Source organism: Camelus dromedarius, chromosome X, assembly GCF_036321535.1.
Source record: "Camelus dromedarius isolate mCamDro1 chromosome X, mCamDro1.pat, whole genome shotgun sequence".
In the NCBI taxonomy this organism is placed as follows: Eukaryota; Metazoa; Chordata; class Mammalia; order Artiodactyla; family Camelidae; genus Camelus; species Camelus dromedarius.
In genome coordinates, this window is record NC_087472.1 from 106,857,929 (window position 1) to 106,877,395 (window position 19,467).

Consider the following 19,467-nt stretch of genomic DNA (forward strand, 5'->3'; position numbering starts at 1 on the left):
CACTAAATAACAGTAGAAAAAGCAAGTGTCAGTTCTCACTATTTAGAAATTGTCAAAGAAAATGTATTGAATGCTGTTCCTGGAGATGAGAGAAACGGCGGGAGTGTGATTCCAGGGAAGAGCAGGAAGGGGCTACCTCACACAGGATGGTGCGGGCCACAGCACAACTTTTGGAATGAGCATTGAGTAAGAGCAACATGTATTAAGGAGGGGGTGACCTAATGGTGTCTTGAGATGGATTGCCACACCGCAATGTAAAACATGAACTTGTGGTGGAGGTGAGACAGCAAGCAGTAGAGGGAGAAGCCTGATTCCAGACAAACCACTTCCGGTAAGGATAAGGTTCAGGATGGGACCAAGGGAGTTGGTGGAAAAGGTGATATGCAGAAAAAAGTAAGAGGAGAGGAGAAAGTCAAGGAGATGTGAGGACAGAGAATCAGATGGTCATTTATGTAGACACCCACGTCACCCAGGATGATAGTAGACTGAGGGGCTCTGACTGTGGCAGTAGAAGATAGCAATGAGCACAATGAGCAGGAGACCAGGGGAACACTTGCAGTACCAGGTTTCTGCCACACAGAGTGGGGGGGGGATCTGGAAGTTGCAGGAGGGAGCAAAGAGGCGAGCACACCCCCTCCTGGCCCCATGGGTCATGGTGAGAGAGCAGAGACAGTGTCTACTAATGAGGACAGTGGGGGATGGAGTCTCAAGAGCATGCTATAGATTAGAACATGATACACATAGTCCCTGGCCCCAGACAGAGAGTCTTGGGTAATGTTTTTATGGTTTTAAAAACCTATTATCAATCTTATTAGCCACTATCAATACAGAAGCTATAGGTTCCTTTTTCCCCCTAACAGAAGAGCTTTGAACCCACAGATAAGTATGTGTACCCAACAGTTTATTTACACAAGAAGGAGGGTTTTGCTCAATAGGCTCAAGCTCAGTCCTCAATTTCACAATAGCCATAGTTTGAGAAGCAATAATATTCAAGAAACCCTGCCTAGAATTTTCCAGAGACTAGATACTGCATGAGATACAAGTTTAGAGCGTAGAGAGATCTGTTTCCTTTCTGAAGCTTGTAAAAGTTCTCAGGAGAAAGCAATGAGAAACTAAAGAGACGAGATCGAAATACTAGCACTGAAAGAAGAAATAAACTCAGCCAGGAAAGACGGCCTATTAGAGAAAAATAAAAATCTGTTGGTGGCTTTACCTCTTGAATAGAAATAAAAGAGAAATAAAGGTCATTTGGGGAGAATGACTTCATGTATTCCAACTGTTTAATTTGTACTCAGTTATTCCAGTTTATAAGGAGAGCGGCAGACTTTTAGATGTTAACAATGACAGCTACCAAAGGAAAGCACTTTTTTTCTTTTTTCCAGGGACATTAGAAATCTCTAATCGAGTCTGATTGGTTTCATTTATGTGGGAAAAATGTCTAGGGGAGGAATCGATAGTCCTCATGTCATATTAAATCCCTGCTATGAGTGTGCCTAAATAAGCAGACACATGTCACTTGATACATTTATCAATGTCTTTTCTACTATTACTATCCCCCAACAGTTCTTGTATATTCCGAGTAGCTGTCAGCCTTGCCATACACATGTTCCTAGACTTTCCCAAAATTTTTGGAAGTAAGACTATTTGGTTATTTCCATAGACAAGACAGCCCTGATTTACACAATAAATCCTAAGGTGTCCCCTTTGGTTTCTAATTTTGCTAGTAGTGGAAATGACATTTTGTCAGTCATGAGTATTGGATCCTGCTACACTGTCCACACTGATTACTCAAAACAAGTGCCTAAATTATTTTTTGTTATCATATGCCATCTAGTTTGTTGATAGAGAATGATAAGCATCCTCTGAAAATCCCAAAATGCTGAAGTTTTGATTTTTCACTTCAAAATGAATTGCATGTTTTGATAGAACAAGAGGTGCAGACTTTTCAAGTGCCATTTCTGCTTTTAATGTAGACTTGGCTATTAGCCTAGTGATGTTAAAAATGTTGCCATGGATCAAAGAGGAAGACCTTTTAAAGCCTCTTTCCACCTGATTTAAAGTTAGCTTTTGCTTTCAAAGAGCAAACAACCTTAGAATTGTTTTCCCTTGATCATTCTGGTTTTATTCGTAAGGGTTATAAAAACAGGGGAGAGGCTGGACGCCAGTTTTCTGCTACTAGGAGATGTAACTTTGAGTCTAAAAGAAATAATGCATTGAATTTAACTATTAATGCTTTTCAGCATGAATTTAAAATATTACCAATAAAATGCCTGGCCCTAAGCATCAACGTGCTTACCACGTGTGTGTATACAAATGGACTTACTACAGAGATCCAGAATGCAACTGAATGTACATCTCCAAATAAAGCAGTAGATTTCTGCATTATGTTCTTTCCCCCAAATTGTTCTTATTAGGGGATTTAATAAATTATACCCCAGGCTCTTCATGAGATATTTAGTGGTGAGAGTCCGTGTCTGCATGTGAGAATGGCTTGAGTTTAGATCATGAGAGTGACAGCCCCAACCCAGCCATTGGAGGCAGAATGTGGGGACAAGGAACACAAAGAAAAAAGAGCAAAGTTCCCAAGCTGCTCCTCTGGCTCTTGGGTTTCACGTGCTGGCTCTTGTACCGGGAACCTCAAAGTGTAGCCACCTAACTGAATTTCAGTTTTTCTGCATCTCTCTCTTACAGCACATGACAGACACTATTACAATTATTTAAATATCTGCCTCTCCAGTGCCCTCACCACCACCCCGCATTCTGCACCCTTCAAGAGCCAGGACTAGACTTTCTGTAAGCTTTGTACTCCCCGTTGCATAACTTGACATGGCATGCAGTAGATGCTCAGTAAGTGCCTGTGGAATGAATGTATACATGCAGAGTCTTCTCATGCCTTATAAGCTTCAGGGGCTCTTGAGACAGAAATCAAAGACTAACAGTTTGTAAAACCATGTACTCATGAGGATAAAGTATGATGTATATCCTATCAAAAATGTCATCTTTCTCTATAGAGTTATTTCTTTTAAAACATATTTGAGATATGTGGCGAAAAACCTTAAGGCCTGGATTTCTAAAACCCGTGTTCTCCATTCATACTGGCTTTCTTTATGGAAATAGAAACTTTGGCCATTCTGACAAACACAAAATTATCTCCATATTTTGATGGATGAATCCATTCTTCAGAAAACAGCCATTTGACTCTATCTGCCCTCAGATCTGCAGCATGACTGTGAGTCTTCCCTGGTCCGGTCTTTCTCTGAAAGTGGATGTTTGTTTTTTGATTCCAGAATTCATCCCACAGGCATTTGGAATGCCCTTATCCCAAGTCATTGCGAATGACCGGGCCTATAAACTCAAGCAGGATTTGCAGAGGGATGAGCAGAAGGATGCATCCGATTTTGTGGCGTCCCTCCTCCCGTTTGGAAATAAAAGACAAAACAAAGAACTCTCAAGCAGTAACTCATCTCTCAGCTCCACCTCAGAAACACCAAATGAGTCAACGTCCCCGAACACCCCGGAGCCGGCTCCTCGGGCCAGGAGAAGGGTGAGTTGGCCAGTATTTTCTCTGACACTGATGCTAAGACAACTGAAGAGTTATAAGCTTGTTCTCTGAGTCTTCGCTCATGTGAAAACTGAAAGTGTAGCTTTTGTCCAGGTATCTGTCAACAACCCCATTCAAGGAGAATCTGTACTGGCCCTAAGTCACCTGGCACACCCTCCAGCATTTCCTTGACCCCTTTCAAAGATGTTGGGTGCCTCTCCTTGGTTACCTGTGATATCCTGAATGTTCTACTACATCACCATTGATCCTGCTCTAGTGTAATCTTCTGCTGCGGTAGCAGAATTTCCCATAAGACTGTGAGGCTTGAAGGCAGGACCAGGTGCTTTTGTTAATCTCTTCATCTCATCCAAGAACTAAGCCTGGCCGAGTGAGTTTGCTGCTGGTCTTCATAAACAATGAGATATTTTCTCATCAATGGAACATGTTTTTTTCTCAGACATAACCATAGAAACACACATACACATATATACCCTCCTTCAAATCAATACTGTGACAATATGGTGCCATTTATGAAGTGAGTACCATGTTCCAGGCACTGTGCTATTACTTGGTATTTCAAATTCATATTTCAATCCAGGAAAGCTAAGTTTCCAAGGCATACTGGTTGGTGATTACCTGACAGTTGATAAGCATCTCTGAAATTTCCTAGGTGACTGGGAAATCTTCTCTCCTTTTCCTCTTACCTGGAGACCCAAATCTTTGCCACCTCTAGCCATTGACTACTGCCTTAGTTAAAACCCCAGACACTTCTCAATTAAAATCCACAGTTCTCAATTAGCTCCCAACTTTAAGACTTCTCCAAGATTGAAGGGTACCTGAGCCACCACTGTTTTCAAACACTTCACTGTGTTTGAAGACAACATTATGTAATATTTGAACTTGCTTGATGGAATTGTTCTTCCAGTCCTGTCATGGTCTCTCAGACTGTGTGTATAAGCCTTTATGGCAATAACACCAAAACTCCACATATGAGCTTTCTGAGAATCTAGAGCCCAGGCCATGGGCCTCCCAAATGCCCTCCCCTCTGTCCAGGCTTTGCTAGGACACCAGCAGCCAACTTCTTCCTCTATGCTTCATCAAAGAGTGAGTGACCATACAGACATCATTGTTGCCCTGCGCCCTTACCCTCAGCCTTTACCATTCCTTGCATGCCAGCGCTCCTTCCACCTGTCATTACCTCTTCTCTTGGCTGGAGGCTTTCTCTGATGGCCAGAAGCGCCCACCTATGCAGATGACAGGCTGCAAGTAGCAAGGCGTCAATGTCACCTCCTGATCCCTACCAGAAGCTGCCCTTAATCAATGACTCATGAACCTTGTGGTATAAATACCCCAGTTCCCTGGCTTCTTAGCCAGGATAGCTCTGAAGTGCATGATATACATGGTCTCTTAGAGGTCCCCAGGGCAGTTGGGCTCCAGCTGCCCACAGGCTTGTTGTAGGCTTGATGATGCTCCCTTCAACGGCTGCCTTCACTTCCCTTTCTCATATACTGCTGTCCCCTGGGACTATTACCCTAATAAAGTATGTTGTGTCAGTTCTAGGGGAAACCAAACTAAGACTGTTTATGGAATCCTCCTATTTAAAAATCTGCTTCCTAGAATCATAGTGGAGTTATTTTTTTATTCACAAGACTTCTCTGACTTTACCTCATTCATCAAGTATGTGATTTTTTCTTGTTTCAAGGAATGAAGTGGTTGGGTCAAAATATTTTAATTGTATGTTTGCCATCTCTTGTCTTCCATTTGGAAAAAGTTGTCTATTGCTGAAATTGTAACTCATTACCTTACCCCATGTTGTGGAGGTTTCCTAACTTTTTCAAAAGGTGTTTGTTTTTTTCCTTTTACTATACAAAAAACACAATTAAACCAAACAGTATTATTTCAAGTATGATAAATAGTCATGGGCAAAAGTATTCATTGGATAGCATTGGGGGAAGCTGTTTTTGTTTCCTGTGTCTGCACTCTTCGTTCATGTCTGTTTTTTTGCAGGGTGCAATGTCAGTGGATTCTATCACCGATCTTGATAACAATCAGTCTCGACTGCTGGAAGCTTTACAACTCTCCTTGCCTGCTGAGGCTCCAAATAAAAAAGAAAAAGCCAGAGATAAGAAACTCAGTCTGAATCCTATTTACAGACAGGTCCCCAGGCTGGTGGACAGCTGCTGTCAACATCTAGAAAAACATGGTAAGTAGACTTGTCTGTCAGCTGTCAGGTACTAAAGACCTTCATTTATTCAAGCATTATTCATTTAAGCACCCAATCTCACCTCTGTGTTCATTTGATCAGGCTCTGGGCCAAAATTTCCTTTAACTTCAGTAGGGCTGAACAAGATCGTGTGTGGGGGGAAATCAGCTTGATAGTATTCAGACTCCCCAGCCCCAAAGAGTCCTCAGAAGTGAGCCTGGAGGCCAAGTAGTTGAGGGGACGGCAAGATCTGTTGGGCTGGATCTATCCTCCAGGACTCGCTTCAAACAAAGCAGAGCCACTTTTATCTTTTTTATACATTGAGGTTACTCAAGGCTTCCTTTAAAAAAATTAAGAATCTAGCTTCTTAAAGAAAAAAATTAGAAAACCATTCCTTAAGTGAATAGGAAATACATAGTTTGGGACAATAGGTTTCTATATTGCTGTTTGCATTTTTGTGGAAACATGTCTGCTTAAAATCTCTTCACAAAAACTCTTTCAGCAACTCAGTTCCACTTGATATGCTGACTTAAAAATAATGCACAGTTCTTTAAACTTTTTGCCAAACTTTAGACTTTTGGCTCCTCAAACTGCCATTTCTACAATCTGAATGTGTTTGCTGTATTGTTAGAATGCATTTTATGGACAGGAAGAGAGTTTATTCATTGCTTCTTTTTTCCAGTTTTATTGAGAAATAATTGACATACAGCACTGTAATTGCTTTTTTGCTACAAAAATAATATACTCATTGTAATAAAGAAAAAACCAGAAAAGCAAATTCTGAGGCTATCATATGGACATAACTGCTGTTAACATTCTCACTATTTCTTTCTAATAAAAGTAAGACTTTATACAAATTATTAAGGATCTATCCAGATCTCTTAATCAACTCATTATATATGGAAATCACTAGATAATATATGGGTAACAATAAGATTAATAAGTATCAAAACATTGTTTATACAAAAATTTAATATGCATATGTGTATGTGTGTGTATGTGTGTGTTTATCTGTCTCTTTTCCTTGGAAGGTAAACTGAAGGTCAAGAAAAATGTCTTAGTCATTTTGAATTCCCAATACTTCGTATCATGATAACTCAATGAAAATGTTCAATCATTATTACTTGAACAGAATTATTCTTAAAATAGCATAGGAAGAGTTCAGTACTATGAATATGTAAATTCAGCGTAAACTTTACTATGAGGTAGAAAAAGAGGCTCATACTTTTGTAATTATAAATATTCCCTATAAAGAATGTAGAGAGTAAACTGTAAGCATTTTAGAATTCTAAATGAGAAAATTTTATTCCACTCATGCAAAAATGCAGTGCCAGGTTGAGTAACTGCTTTGTGAAAGGAAACTTGGTATGTCTTTCTATTTTCTTTTTGAAAATAAACTTTCATGAATTATCATTTGTAAAATTGCATTTCAAGATTACTAAAAACAGAGCAGTTCACTTTTTTTGCCAGGGTTGGGGGAAATAGTTACAATGCAGTTTAAGACCTAAAAGAAAGAAGATAACCTGCATGATCTTTCAAGGCCCTGATTCTGTTCCAAGTTTCCATGGCGTTTAGACCAAATGGCTCTGGAAAAATAAAAGACAGTTTCAAAATTCAAACAGATATGAATCTTGGGCACTTTAAAGCAATGAAAAAAGAGCAAACTTCAAAAACAATTCCTTCATAAGACTTTATTTGCCAGTTTTTGAAGTGGGTAGCAGAGAGTTTGATTCACTTTAGCCTTATAAACATTTGTCAAAGATCTTTTCATTCTGTCCCAAATTGTTCTTGGACAATTATCTTGACTCCGTCTATATTCATGTCCACCACCCTTCCCCACTTTTACTTCACCCAAATGCTTTCTATACTCTTAGGCCAATCCTTAATTTCCCAGAAGCACACATTTCAAACAAAAACAAAACAGACAGTATAACAAAGAGTCAAACTCTATTATATTTCTGGGATGTAGGCTGACTTTAGGGTGGGGCCTCCTGATTACTCGAATTCCCTAAGCCTGGGTCTAGTTTCTGTTTCAGTTTCTGATGAAAAGGAGAGAAAGGTGATCATGTCCATTTCTGGGACAGGATATAGCAAGGTCACATTTCTCTGCCAGATATATGCCCTTTTTGATGTACACCTGTTTTTAATCAGTGACTGTCTGAAGTCAAGGTTACTAAATGCCTAGACTGTATCTTGTCTTTGAGGAAAATGACTGTAAGACTTGTGTCAGAGAACGGCATTAGCTGTCTGAAGACTGTCATCTGCTCTACCTAAAATTAATTAATTATTTTTAAAACCTTAAAATAGAGTATAATTAATTGATACATAGTAATTACAGCAATCACTAGCTAGTTTTTTTTTAATCACAGTCATTTTTACTGAGTGGGAAAGTGCTATAATTGAGGAAACACTGTCATAGAAATGGACATTTCTGAACAGACTGGAGGAATTCAGCCAAAGGAATAGACCTACTTTATGTGACATCTCACTTATGTAGAAATTTCAGCTATTTGGAAACCATCAGACCAACAAAAAATAAACTCAGCCAAAATTAAAATTGCTAAGACTGAGATGAGGCCAAGATGGTGGAGTAGTAGGACGCTCGTAGCTCACCCCCTCCCACAGATACACCAAGACTCACATCCACGGACCCACTCAGCCAACCAGAGCACCTGCGGAACTCTGACAGAACATCGTCCTCTTGAAAAGACAAAGACGCCAAAAGTCTGGTTTACAAGAAGACCATGGCCTGACCCACGTGGACAGCTGCAAGAACAAAGAACTCCTGCACCAAGAAGTTTACAACAACGAACCACACCCTCTCCCCTGTTTTTTGTATAAAAGGAGCCTGTATTCTGACTGGAGCAGGATGGTTCTCCAAGACATTAGTCTGCCATCCTCTCGGTCTTCGGCTTTCCGAATAAAGTCACTATTCCTTGCCCCCCCCCAAAAATTGCTAAAACCTACCATTATATAAAAGTTTTCTGTTTTGCACAAAAAGACTAATTCGGCTCACTTAGGGCCTATATCACTATATATAACAGTAGATGCCAGATACAATTTTAAGAATTTTATATACATTCAGTAACTGAATCAGTGCACAACTTCTGAAGTGGATACTTCTTATGCTCATTTTTGTAGATGAATAAATAGAATTCTGTATTTGATTCTAATACCTTGATTTTCCTGTTTTCAAGCTCCCAGAGAGGTAGAAACAATAAATTAGGCTGAGGGTTGGACTCAGTTATGAGGGAGACAAGCTGATGGCAGCAACACGGAAGACAGACATCTTTTGAAAATAGATGCAAAGCAAAATTCCACCCAAGAGCAAATCACCAAGATGTACTCATGCAAATGAACAGTAACTAGCCTCTCAGCATGATTCTCTCAAATTATTCTGGAAATTCAGGATAACACTTATAAGATATAGAAGTGATAAATGGAGTATTTATGGATATTATCTTTTCTAACTGAAAAACTCTAGAAAATCAATTTTAAAAGTCTTATAGTTAATACACAATGTGGCAAGACCATTGTATAAATATACAAAAGGATATCCATGTCTTATATAAGAGCAATAATCAGTTATGTACTATAACAATAAAATAATTCATTTATATTCATATCAAAAATATAATATACCTGGAATATCTGTAATGAGAAGGAAGAAAGTTCTGTGAAGAAAACTGCAAAGCTTTACCAAGAGATATTAAAAAATTAAGAAACAAATTAAGGTGTCTACTTGGTTACTGGATTGAAAGAAATAATGTTATAAAGATCTAAATTCTTTCCAATTTAATTATATATTGGATGAGTCAGAACTCTTTCAGTGGCAAGAGAGAGGAACCCAGATAAAACTAGAGTAAGTGGAGGGGGAAGGTCTAGCTCAGTGGTAGAGCGCATGCTTAGCATGCACAAGGTCCTGGGTTCTATCCCCAGTACCTCCATTTAAATAAATAAGCCTAATTACCCCCCCCAAAAAACCAAAAAAACTAGATTAAGCAAAGCACCCCCCCCCCCAGAAAATCCTGTTTACATACTGGAAGTCTGAATACTGTATCTAGATTCAGGCACAGGTGGATCCAGGATGTGAATGATGCCGTTGAGAGCACGAGTCTGTTTTCTGGCCTGTTTACTGTGTTGCGTGGTCTGTTTACTCAGACCAGCTCTCTTCATTTGGCTACAGAACGGCCATTGGCAGCTGCAATTTGGCATCATCCTTATAACTGATTATCTCTAATGAAGAGAAGATGAGCCACCAATGAAACAATAAATGTAGACGGAGATCATCAGTGGCGATGACCGATGGCTTGCACAGGAAAAGCAGAGTCATTCAGACCTTCTGTGCCCCCTTAAGGAAGTGCATTATACATCTTATGAAGTATTCTTGCTACAAAATTCAAACCTGAATCAGAGAAAACTCTGGCTCTGTCTCTTTAGAGGAAATAAAAGGGAGAAAGGAACATATAAATGACACCACGGAGTGTCCACATCCAGACAGTGGGGAAATCTACAGTGAGAAATCAGTGCTATTTCTTCATCAAACCAATTACGGGGAAAAAATACAAACAGAGAGGGGCAAACATACACTTTAAGAGACTACAAGGCACACGAACATACCACAGTTTGTGAACCTTATGTGACTGTTGACTGGAAATTTAATGATATTAAGGAAATATTGTTGAAATTTCTAATGTGTATTAGGTATATTATTTGTTTTTCTTTTAAGAGACCTGATGTTTTAGAGCAGGGTTTGTCAACCTCTGCACAACTGACCTATTGAGCTGTATAACTCTTTTTTATGCGTTGGCCGTATAATCCTACTTCTAGGACATGATCTTAAGAAAATCAGAAATGGAAATTGAGACCTATATACAGAGTTGTTCATAATAGGGCTATTTATGGTAGCAAAACAAGTGCATGTGTGTTAGGGGGACCTATAGGCCATTCAGAGGAAAGTATGAAGTGAACTGTGGCACATTCATGCTATAGAGTAATTTGCATCCATTTTGAATGACATTTACAAGGATTTTTTACTAGCATAAAACTTCTTGTGGCATGAGATTGAGTAAAAGCAGCAGCATGTGCTCGCTCTCTGTATATATATATGATCATTATCATCATATATATCATCTCATACGTACATATACATGGATATAGATGGAAAAATAAGCATTAGTGCACACTGTCAAGTTACTGTTGCCCTGCATGTTGCAGTGTGGTGCTGGCTTATATTCTGTCTTATATCTATTTTGATTTCCTCCAGTTTCAAACCATAAAACAAGGCTGACAATTTTGTTTGCTTATTTGCAGGCCTCCAGACAGTGGGGATATTCCGAGTTGGAAGCTCAAAAAAGAGAGTGAGACAAGTAAGTGAAAAGTGAAGATTACATTGTACGTTTCACTTGACCATTACTTGAACAGCCTCATGCAAAGTTGAAGCTTATGCAAATTCATTTCTGAATATCTTTTCTGTACCCTCCCACCGATTATAGTATAATCGAGTCCCAAGAAATAAAAGGCAACAAGTCAGAAGCTCAGAAAGGTTGTGATAGAGTTAGGATCAAACAGTTAAAAGTGAAACCTCTGGACGTGTCAATGGCTTGTACAGCCAAACAAAACTAACTTATAAACATCTTACTGAACCTATAAAAGCAGGAGATTCAGAGAGTATCTGATCAGTAAGCAATAATAAATAGAAAACAATTGTATAGCACCCATTTTTACTAAAATGCACAATGAATAATGCCATTAACAGTCTCTTCTTTTAGAATGCTATGTTTACAGCTTTCCTTTAGCAAAAATAAATAATTCCTATTACTTTTCCATGGAACTATTGATCCCCAATTCATTTTCCATGTGGGAACTGTACCCCTCAGTTTCCTTCACCATTTTGCAGTTTTCTTGCAAAACAAGTTTGGTGTTAGAGCTTCAGGAATAGGCTTCTATGGTCAGGCTGATATCTGTGTTCATGATGGCTTCATAAAAGACAAACCACCCTTTGAGAAAAGAATTCATTTGTTGGCTTAAAGAAAATTAAAATGTTATTTTCCCTCTGTTGGTTCCAACAGAAAGAAGTAAGGAACCCAGCAACTCAAAAATGAAGCCAAATGAAAATAATTTTTAGTTGGATGAAGCCGAAGAAACACTATTTGTTCATATTATTGAAACTAACTGAAATAAATGCCTCCTCATATTGCTTTTTTTTTTTTGTCAAGACAAAAGGGGCTTTTGAAAGAAGTATGTTTTCTGTTTGTTTGGTTGGCTGGTTTTTCTTTCTAATAGTCACACAAGAGACTATTGAACAATATTTAACATTTCACAATAGGACTTGTAGGAAGAAAGATAGCATAGTAACATTTCTTAGGCCTCTCACCTGTGCAGAATTGCAGAATATTTTCATAAGCATTATCTCATTGAACCTGCCCACCGGCTGTGAGAGAAGCCCCTTTCACCCACTTCTTCTGAGGCTTAGAGAGATTAAGGAATTTAATTCAAGATCGCACAATTTAGACCATGCTCTTTCCATAGTCCATTCTCTCTGGGAGTGTGTGTGTGTGTGTGTGTGTGTGTGTGTGTGTGTGTGCGCGCACGTACTCAAAAAAGAAACATGGTGTGTTTGAATGATCACAAGTAGGAGTGATGCCGATGGAAGCCTTGTTCGTCTAGCTACCGGATCCACAGTAATGACAAGTTGCCTGGAATTGATGAGCAATTCGGGACAGTAATGGGCATTCTCATCAGGTAAAGAGGTGGCTAGTGTCAGAAATTATTCCTCAGTTTTATCTGGATCCACCAAAGGAAAAACCTTTGCATGGAGACTTATATAGGATTCTCAAAAATATATATATATATATATAATACATATATAATATATTTTATATATGTATTATATGTATATAAATCAGTGATTAGATTTCAAGTATGAAATATGCTCTAACTCACCATTTTATCTTGTTATATCACTTCTTAGCACCCTATACTTTTTCTTCAGAACAATTGTCACAATTAATAAATAGTGAATATTAGAGCTAATTAATCATTTGTGGGATTGCCAGTTTATCACCTGTCTGTCAGCCTGGGAGCTGGAGAAGGGTAAGGATTGTGACTCTTTATTCATCATATTTTGAGGACCTATAGCAAGGCTGGGTACAGGCAGGAAGTGTGCAGTACATCTTTGCTGAATGAATGGATGAATGAATGACTGAGCAAATGAACACTTACAGAAGTTTATTGCATAGAGTGGATTCATGAAATCACATGGTTATTTTTACAGTAGAGAACAATACATAAGAGAAGTTGAGCTGTCTGAGGTGAAAGTAGGGTGTAGAGTCTTCACTGTCTTCTTCTTGCTCTTGTGTTTTCCTATAGTTATAAATGCTATAAATGCTAATATAATGATTAAGGCAGGGGATCTTCCTGGGAATTGTTCATAAGGCTACTTTGATTAATCTAAGGCAGATTTTATTTAGCTGTTGTCATCTTTCAAGCCTTAATCACAAATGGTTTATCAGGGGTTTTAATTTCATTGTTTATAGAAAAATCTCTTTGCTTTCTTGTTGAGCATTTCTGTAAGATGTCAGAATTCCAACGTGATAAATTTGCTGATGTGCAAAACTGCTATGTAATAGATTAATTCCTCCCTCCCACATTTATAGTTGACCTCACCCCTCAGCTCTTCCTCACAACCTTCTGCTTGCATCATTAACAGAAAACCCATAGATACTTTTATTTAATTACACAGTTAAATATATATATTTTATATATATTTATTAAAGTAAATATGTTATATATAATATTAATATAATTAATATATATTAAATACATATATATATTCATGGCTGGGTTGCATAGACTCTGTAGATCAAGGTGACATATTGTTTGCTTCTCCTTCTTGGGATCTGGGTGAACTTAATACCAGATGCTGCATGTCACAGCACTTCTTTTGCTGGGCACCAAACATTGAGGTATGGTGTTATGAGACTGCCATTTGAACCATTGTCTTTCCAGCTACGTGAGGAATTTGACCGTGGGGTTGATGTCTCTCTGGAGGAGGAGCACAGCGTTCATGATGTGGCGGCCTTGTTGAAGGAGTTCCTGAGGGACATGCCAGACCCCCTTCTCACCAGGGAGCTGTACACAGCTTTCATCAATACTCTCTGTGCGTAATCCAGCCATTTGCAGGAATGTGTCCCTGGATTGCTGGGATGTCCAACTCACTCATCAAAACCTAGTGCATGTGTTGCCTGATAACTTTTTTGCCCTTATTTGTTGGTCTCTAATGAGTGGGCTATTTGGGGAATTTTCTGAGATTTACTCTGGGGAGAATTAGCCAGAAGAAAGTTGCAGTAAAACAAATGGAAGTAGCCAAGAGAATCTGGGATGCTTTCAAATGACTCTAGGGCAATAGAGAGTGTGCTATAAATTGATGCCTTGGAGTAACAGAGAGCGTTCATGCTGGGTCTGTGCCTAAAAATGAGTTTGCATTTCTGGAACCCAGAGTGAGAAAAGGGGGTAGGAAACATTCCAGGGGAAGCAGGGTGGCATAGCCCAGTGCCAGGACTTTCAGTGTGGCTGCTTCAGGGCTATAAGCACAGATCCCACGGAGGAGAAAAGGAGGGCAAGGGGGAGGAGGAACAGGCCAGAGATGTTTCCGCCTCCATGTATTTCTTCCTCCAGGCTGCAATTAAAATAGGATCACAAAAGAGAGAGAAGATACTGTCATTGTGTTGTGTCTTGGTTACTGCCAACAAAAAAAGTCTACCGCTTGTAGACTGCTCAACAGAAAAGGACCTCGAATCTGTTATCAACTCAGATTTTAGAACATTCACCAATTCTCAGTCATTATTAGCAAATAGTTACCAACCATGAAAGACTATAACCCATAAAATATGTGATGATTTAGACCAAGGAAAGCGGGCAGAAGAAAGTAAGAGGAATTAAGTTAGCTTTCTAACCTGGATTGTCAAGATTGCTCTAGGTGTTACATTTCCCCGGGTCTAATTTATCTTTATATCCTTTAGAACCTTACTGTTACATAGCTAAACCGACAGGAGAGTGGGTGAAGGAATAAAATGTGACTTGTCTTGCTAATGCCTTTCTGAAGACAGCTGAGAGGGGGCCTGGGACTCTGGGTCTGAGTGGTGTGAGTTCCCCCTTTTACTTACTCCAAGCGCCTCTTTCTGCCTTCCCTAGTGCTGGAGCCAGAGGAACAGCTGAGCACCTTGCAGCTCCTCATCTACCTTCTACCTCCCTGCAACTGCGACACGCTCCACCGCCTGCTGCAGTTCCTCTCCATCGTGGCCAGGCATGCCGAGGACGACGTCAGCAAAGACGGGCAGGAGGTGCGTGCCCCGCCACTGCCAACCGTGCTCTGACTCTTCCTTTTCCCCGTCTTAAAAGGGAGAGCAAAAACTGACACACATGGATGTCTGTGCAGAACAGAAACAGGCTCACAGACAGAGAAAACCAGCTAGCGGTTACCAGAGGGGAAAGGGCTGGGGGTGGGTGATGAATTAGAGGCATGGGATTAACAGACGCAAACTACTATACATAAACTAGATAAGCAAGGAGACACCACATAGCACAGGGACTTATACCCAGTATCTTGTAATAACCTCTAATGGAATATAATCTGCAAAAAATACTGAATCACTGTGCTATACACCTGAAATTAACACAACATTGTAAATCAATTGTACTTCAGTTTTTTAAAAAAGGGAGAGCTACCAATTTGGTCAGATGTTTCACCTGGAGCAAATGAAGCCTCCCTTTTTTCCTGACCTATCTGTCTCTGCAGGAAGAGAACTAAAAGCAGGGTTTTCTCCAGAAGAACAGTTCCTAAGGGCACATAGGCCATCGACCTCCTTGTATGTTTCAAAAAGGTTTCCAAATGAGGCTGTCATTTTCCACAATGATGCTTTACTCAAGATCCTGAATTTGCACTTGTGTGAAGAAGACAGTGAGCTACAGGGATGCTTACAGTCATGAAAAAATGGGGCAATGAATATGGGAGGAGATTGCTGTAAATCAATTGATCTGCTGCTTTAACTTGAAGCTCAAATATGATGTCATCTTTTCATCCTCCCAGTTTGTTCCTGGAGTGCCCACCTGCCCTATGGTTAGAAGTCTAGTATCTTCCTTTTGAAGGGTCCTTTCTTTTGTTAAGCCGTAGCCCCAAAATAGGGACCAGCTCAGTGCAATGCAGGATGGATCCTGCTTCAAAACCAGGTGCAGAGAGAATGGAAAAGTCTAATCTAATAACCATTGTCATGCATCTCAATGCCACGTGGTGTCCACTGCTAAAGACAGGTCTGCACAGTCCTATGGACCCTTTTGGGATGTTCTTGTTGTACTTGGAACCCCTCATCTGAGGCCTTAGGCTCTGGTTCTCTTTGGTCACAACCGTATGCTTCAAGGTATTTTTCAGTTTCAGCCTTGGACAAAGGAGATGCTGCTCAATTTTAAGTGGCCTATTAGCAAGCAACCTATTTAATCTTCTCCTTAGCAAGAGACTTGTTTCCCTTTTTTTGATACTATGCAGTCATACTTCTCCTTCACCTTGGATTCCCCAGGGGATCTCAGACTGTTTAATGTGCTAACATGCATTGTAAATCAACAAGAAGGAGCCAAGGGCCAGCTTACCCCAGAAACTTTCATGTTATGTCCTGTTAAGTAGAACTCAGCTGTGTTATGGATTCATTTCTGTGTTTGTCAGATTTGTTTCCCAAAGGCCATGGTCATATGTAATTTTTCTCACTTTAATCCAGAAAGGCAATTCTGCATTTCTTATCGTCATCCTCCCTATCAGTGTGAAAATGGAACTTTCCTGAGTTAGCCATTTCTCTCTATAGTAGTTATTAGTGGAACCTCTGCTGGCTTCAGGTTTCATAACATGGCACTGACACCTTATTTCAGCAGACACGGCTCTTCCATGGATATCCTATAATTCTCGTAATTGTTAAGTAGTCATATTACCCGTCTGGGTGTCAGCCTTCATTGACTACAGATATAAGAGAAGGTGTAGAGTCATCTGCCTAATCATTGGGTGAAGCCTAGTTATGTCAATTACTTCCCTGATGTTGCTTAAGTACTATGTGAGAAGAAAGTCAGGTCTTAGGTGATTAAGAAGGCAATGAGGAAAGCAAAATGTCCAGCTGGACTCACTTGTGCCTTTTTAGAATCATTTTTCAGACATTCTTTCAGTCCAAATGCTAAACAAGACTGCATTGCCTATGGCAAAGAGGAGAAAATATTCTTGGATAGGTGCCAATGGAACTTAGCAAGCTAGGACACTAGCTGCCACTTATGTATCTCCTACCATGTGCCAGCTATGTGCTAGGGGCTATAAATATGTATTATACATATTATACATATATATATACGAGATATGCTCACAGTTTCCCAACCTCCATATGACTGACACTTGGGACCAAGTAATTTTGTATTGTGGCGGTTGACCTGTGCATTGTGGGATACTTAGCAGCATCCCTGGCCCCTGCTCACTTGATGCTAGTAGCAGCTCCCCCCGACCTACCCCAGTTGTGACCGCCAAAAGTGTCTTTAAGCGTTGCCAGGTTTCCTCTGGGGAGGGGGAAGGGGTGCAAAATCACCCCTGGTTGAAAACACGTGGTAGCTTTTATAACTCACTGGTCATGTGTTCTTGGAAAAATCAATTAACCTAACTCTGAGTTTCTTTATCTAAACTTTGGAGATAAAAATTACTCAACTGGTACTGCACAATCATTCAGAAAACTAGTTTATTACAAGAAATATAAAAATATTCTGGTAATGGCAGTTGTACAGGAAAGCAAGAAATTACAAAGGTGTTTAGACACTCTTGACCTAGACCTTGAATTTAAATGAAGGACTAGTAACCAAAAATTGAAGCCACAGGGGAAATATGTGGAGAGCATTGCTTCCATGAAATGGTTAGAACTTACCGGAAAACAAGTAGCCCACACAACCATCTTGGGCTGGAGTTAAGGCTGCAGAGTGGGAACGTACTGGTGAGGTATGAGGGGAAACTGGGTTATGTTCATAGAATACTGAATGCCTTTGTAAGGAGTAGGTGGTTGATTCTTTTAAGCCAAGTATCTCTGGAAGGATTCAACTAAGGTGATATAATCCATGTTGTAGGTTGTTAGAGACAGGGAGAGAGTGAGTTAGAAAGGTTTTGTGTGATTGGCAGTATGGAAAACAGCAGTTCACATGATAAATGTTTCCATATAAGAATGGCCTTGGTATTTGAATCACGTGTGTTCCGAGCGCCTACTCTTTGTTCCTCCAAACCAGTGAACGTTGTTCAGGAATGTTCTAATTACTGTTCCCAGGATACTGTGGCATCTAGGAGGTTGAGGGAGTGAAAACACAACGCAAATACAGAATTGGAGAATGCAGAACAGAGTCACTGCAGAAGCAGTGGTGAACTTGGGCCAGAAAGGTTAGGAATGACTTCGTGGAGGAGACTGAATTTAAACTACACATCCAAGGATGTGTAGGGATTCAGTAAATGAGCCACATGGGCATGATGTAGGGATGGAGTTAGCTGAAAACCCCTTCTGGCAGAAGGGAAGAATGGAAACAGAGGCGTTAGATACAGGTTCTTTGTTCAATATTTTGTAAGTTGGTTTGACCTGAGCAGGTAGAGAGTACAGAATAGGCAGCCTGGAGTGAGACAAACAAATCCAGTTGTAAAATATGGTCAAAAAACAAAGCATTTTCCAACTTTTTCTCTTACCTATTTGTTAGTTTGTGCTAGATGTGTTATCTGTGTGTTGAGTGGTTATTATGGGTTGCAACATGGAAGAAAACTAAACTAGAGCATCAAGGAGCTTGGAGGCTCACCCAGGCTCTGTGAGCACCTTGCTTCACATCGTTGTTTTTATAAAATAGAGGAAGAGGAAGGGAAACAGAGTTGGGGCTAGGGGGAGGGCTGAGCTTCCTCCTCTGCAAAGTGAACATAATATTTCTTTTCTAATAGGTGCTTAAATATCAATGCATCACCAACTAATGGGATCTTAAAGATGTCTAAAAAAGGAGCATGAGAAAAATTGGGGGAAAAGCAGTGGTATTTTATCAAATTGTGGTGTTTTGCTATCTTGTGCTTGTTTTGTTTTATTCCATTTTGTTTAGTGTGCTCTTTGCTTTGCTCCTTAGGGGAAAAGAGAAATTCCCAAATGTGAGAAAGATTTTATTTCTTCTAGAAAGAATATTGCAGGAGCATAATTGAAAGCTCTTGAGCAGTGGTTTTTCAGGTTGTCTAAGAGCCCCCTGGCCTGGCATGGAGAATGTGGTGTGAACGTATATTTTTTTTTGGTGAGAGAGTCCACTGCCGACCTCTAGCTCTTTAAAGAGTCTGTGAGGCAAAAAAGAAGTTACAAATCACCAACACAGGGCTGGGATGACTGATCTTTGATGAGGTGCATGCCTCTAGAAATGGGAGTTTGGCTTTGGAACTGTAGCAGGTCCGATGCCTCGCTGTCCTCACCCCGGTCCCGGCCCGGCATTGGAGCCAGTTTTCCCACATCCCCACTATGCGGGCTCTGCCAGCAAGAGTGAGTGTCAGGGAGGCTGCCTGGAGCCCTGAGGCTGGGCCTTCAGCTTTGCTTCTCAGCGCCACCACCTCCTGGCTCCGGGCTCTGGGCATCACTTCCCTTATCTGTAAAATAAGGACAACAGCAACAGTGGCTTCATAAGTGTATGGTGAGGAGGAACTGAAACA

General features: G+C 40.1%; 1 protein-coding gene across 4 annotated transcripts in view; it reads left to right on the forward strand.

Annotated features, from left to right (window-relative positions):
• The window catches only part of ARHGAP6 (Rho GTPase activating protein 6), a 446,321-nt gene that overhangs the window by 390,431 nt on the left and 36,423 nt on the right, over positions 1-19,467 (forward strand). For all 4 annotated transcript variants that reach the window (XM_031445951.2, XM_031445953.2, XM_064482587.1 and 1 more), the window contains exons 4-8: positions 3,288-3,544; positions 5,549-5,744; positions 11,058-11,113; positions 13,755-13,905; positions 14,940-15,088. In XM_031445951.2, the coding sequence (XP_031301811.2) occupies positions 3,288-3,544; positions 5,549-5,744; positions 11,058-11,113; positions 13,755-13,905; positions 14,940-15,088 (809 nt within the window). The remainder of the gene's footprint in view (positions 1-3,287; positions 3,545-5,548; positions 5,745-11,057; positions 11,114-13,754; positions 13,906-14,939; positions 15,089-19,467) is intronic.